Source organism: Formica exsecta, unplaced genomic scaffold, assembly GCF_003651465.1.
Source record: "Formica exsecta isolate Colony F162 unplaced genomic scaffold, ASM365146v1 scaffold895, whole genome shotgun sequence".
NCBI classification, from domain to species: domain Eukaryota; kingdom Metazoa; phylum Arthropoda; class Insecta; order Hymenoptera; family Formicidae; genus Formica; species Formica exsecta.
Genome location: NW_021853663.1, coordinates 81,332 through 84,614, shown reverse-complemented (window position 1 = coordinate 84,614; position 3,283 = coordinate 81,332). Strand labels below are relative to the sequence as shown.

The 3,283-nt window shown below is 48.2% G+C and overlaps 1 protein-coding gene across 1 annotated transcript; it reads right to left on the bottom strand.

Annotated features, from left to right (window-relative positions):
* Positions 1-308: 308 nt before the first annotated feature.
* LOC115244965 lies at positions 309-1,565 on the bottom strand. The gene has a single exon (XM_029823002.1). The coding sequence runs from the start codon at positions 1,563-1,565 to the stop codon at positions 309-311; it is 1,257 nt and encodes a 418-aa protein (XP_029678862.1).
* Positions 1,566-3,283: the final 1,718 nt, after the last annotated feature.

Genomic DNA, 3,283 nt, shown 5'->3' with positions numbered 1-3,283 from the left:
TTAATCGGTTTTAATCGACCATTTTCGGCAGGGATGGGATATCCCTGTAACCGTTCGATCCGCAAACGAACTCGACGAGTCGCGAGAGTAATACGGCAGCAGATTATGCCAACCGTGGTATGCTCAGAGGTTTTAACGGTGCGACTTTTGATTTTCCGGCGAGCAACGTTGTCGTGATTGTGCCTGCTGACGAAGTAATTTTAATATAAACGCATGCGGCATACGCATGTGTCGACGCGTCAGCAAATCCGTGTATTTCGGCGTGATTTGTGTGTGATCCGAGACCGACCCAGCGCGTGATTCGCGACTTACTGAGATGCGATTTGTTCGTCTTCAGACAGAGGTTTGTTCGTGGCTAGACCGTGATCTGCGATTTCGATGTCCTCGAGAAGAGAGGGCGAGTTGCTCGCCCATTTCCGTAATACGAATCCGCCGCGCTTTAACATAGAGTTTAATTGATCGCGCGCTTGCCGAATTCGAATGGTATCGTCAGCTCCGAAAAGTAAGTCGTCGACGTAAATATTATCGCTTAGGATGGGAACAGCAAGCGGAAAATGCTGACTTTCGTCGATGACTAGTTGTTTTAATACCCGAAGGGCCAGAAACGGAGCACATGACATTCCATACGTAACTGTTAGTAATTGATAATCGATGAGCGGTTCCGACAGCGATGACTTCCACAAGATCCGTTGATAATCTATATCCCGCGCATCGATGTGAATCTGGCGATACATTTTCGCGATATCGGATGAATAGACGTATTTGTATCTACGCCATTGTAGGATGACCGACATGAGATCGGTTTGTAATTTCGGCCCGGCGTTTAAATGATCATTTAACGATGTGCCGTTAGAAGTAACGCTCGATGCGTTAAAAACAACGCGAAGACGCGTAGTAGAGCTACTTTCCCGGATAACTCCGTGATGTGGGAGATAAACAGATTGTTCGATTTGACTTCGAGCTGCCGGCGCGGGCTTCATATGTACAAGTCGTTGATAATCAGACATGAATTCGCCATATTCTTTTGCGACTTCCGGTTTATCGCAAAATCTGCGAAGTGACAAATTGAACAATTTTTCCGCGTGAGGCCTTGAACTTCCGATTTCAATCGGAGGACCCTTCTTGAACGGTAGCCGCACGACATACCGTCCGTCAGACTCGCGAGAATGCGTTAAGCGAAAATGCTCTTCACACTGCTGTTCTTGCGGTGTGAGATGAGTTTGTCGTGGGAGTTCTTCGACCTCCCAGAAGCGACGAAGTTCCTCTTCGAGAGAAGGAGAGCCGACAATATGATGAGTCGAAACGCGACTGAGAGCGCAGTTTCCGGAGAGAATTGTCGGCGACGAGGAATTATTCGTCGTTGATGACGTAATAGGTCCCGAAATTATCCATCCGAGGACGTAATTCTGAGCAATTGGTTGTCCGACGCTTCCCTTGCGAACACCGTCGAGAATGATATCGTTATAGAGATCTGCTCCGATAATGAGATTTATAGGATCAAGACTCATCGGATCCGCATCCTCGCGGCAAATCAGAAAGATAAGATAGTGATGAGATGTCCACATTCTGTCTCGGAGCATAAGAAGTTAACGATTTCATAATGAGCGCGGTGGTCGACAGCGACGGAACGTGAGAATCGCGAGGAGAAATGAATATGTGTGTCGCGTGTTGACAAGTCCCCGCGTTTATCCCGCCGACGGCGGAAACGGAAATCGGCAAGATTTGCGCTAAACTTTTCGAAATGAATGTCATTTCCGAGCCCTGATCGAGGAGAGCTCGAACGACAGCGGTGCGACCCGACGGGCTGCGAATTGTTACTCAGGCCGTCGCTAAGAGGACGGGTGAGCGCTTTCGCGTTACGGTTAAGGCGTTGAGCGAATTTACCTCCGGCGTCGCATCCGACGCTTGAGGCGACGAGCAATTAGACGGTGCATTTTTCAAAGCACTTGAGCTAGAATCCGAGTCAAGTGTAGCTTCGAATGATGCTTCTTGTGATAAACCCGACAAGAATATTTACTTTTGCATTCATGTGCGGAATGCCTTGCGCTCAAGCAATTGAAACAACGTTTTTGTTGCTTGATGATATCGCGACGTTGACTCGCAGTTTTGCTCACAAACGTAGGACATACATTAATAAAGTGTCGAGCTGGACACAGCGAGCACTGCGATTGTGCATTAGCGGATGCGGTTGCGGCATGAACTCGCGAGGCTGCGATTGGTTTTACACCGGGTTTAACGGCTGACCCTGGAGCGGATGCCATTAACGCGCGAGTGCGAGTCTTAATAAAGTCGCTTAAAGTCTCGTAAGACGGCGGGGCATCTGTATTGCTTATGCTTATTTCCCACGCTTTTCGCGTTAACGGATCTAATTTTTGCACAAGGATATGAACGACAATATCTTCCTAGAGTTCCTCCGGTTTTCGATCGAGGGCTTTTAATGATGCCATTGCGATATTAGCTTTAAAGTCTGCATCTCGGTGGCAGATTCGCGCGGGATAGATGATAAGCCGAGCAATGTCGAGAGATGTTTGTTTATCGACCGCTTTTTGTCGTCGTACCGTGAGGTCAACGCTTTCCACGCTATTTCAAAATTCGCGGCCGTTATAGAAATTTTCGCTATACATTCCAGCGCGCTACCCTTAAGGCACGATGATAAAAAGTGCATGCGAGCGAAATTATTTAGATCCGAATTTTCACGAATTAGAGTCGTAAATCGATCGCGAAATTGTTCCCAATCCTCATAATTACCGTCGAACGAAGGTAATTTAATGGGCGGAAGATGCGATAAAAAGAACGCGGACGCTTCCGCGTGCAGCCTCGTCGAGGAAAGAGACGGATTTGGACTCACGGCCGGCTCCATTTCTTCCAAGATTTCCAACATGTGGTCCAAAGCGTTCTCATAGGCAGCGAAGGTTGAGTCGAAATGATTCTCCTTGTAGTAGCTAAGCGATGACCGGATTGCTTCCGGGACCTTCCGCGATACCTCTGCATGTCCATTGGAGAATTGAATCCAGATGTCCTTAAGCGTAGAGATCCTCGCGCGTACTTTAGCCGGAGTTAAGTTGCTCCGGCCGACCTTTTTGAATTTGTCAAGAGAGCGTTCAATTGTACGCTGCAGCTGCTGCTGATGTGCGATGTGCTCCAACATCGTGGATGTGTCAGAATATCACTCACTCGCGAACGTATCCTCCACACACGCTCCTATTCGGCTCGAAGGACTAATATGTTCGGGAGTCGACCTCGACGAGATCGCCCGAATCTTGATAGAAACGCTAGAGATGAG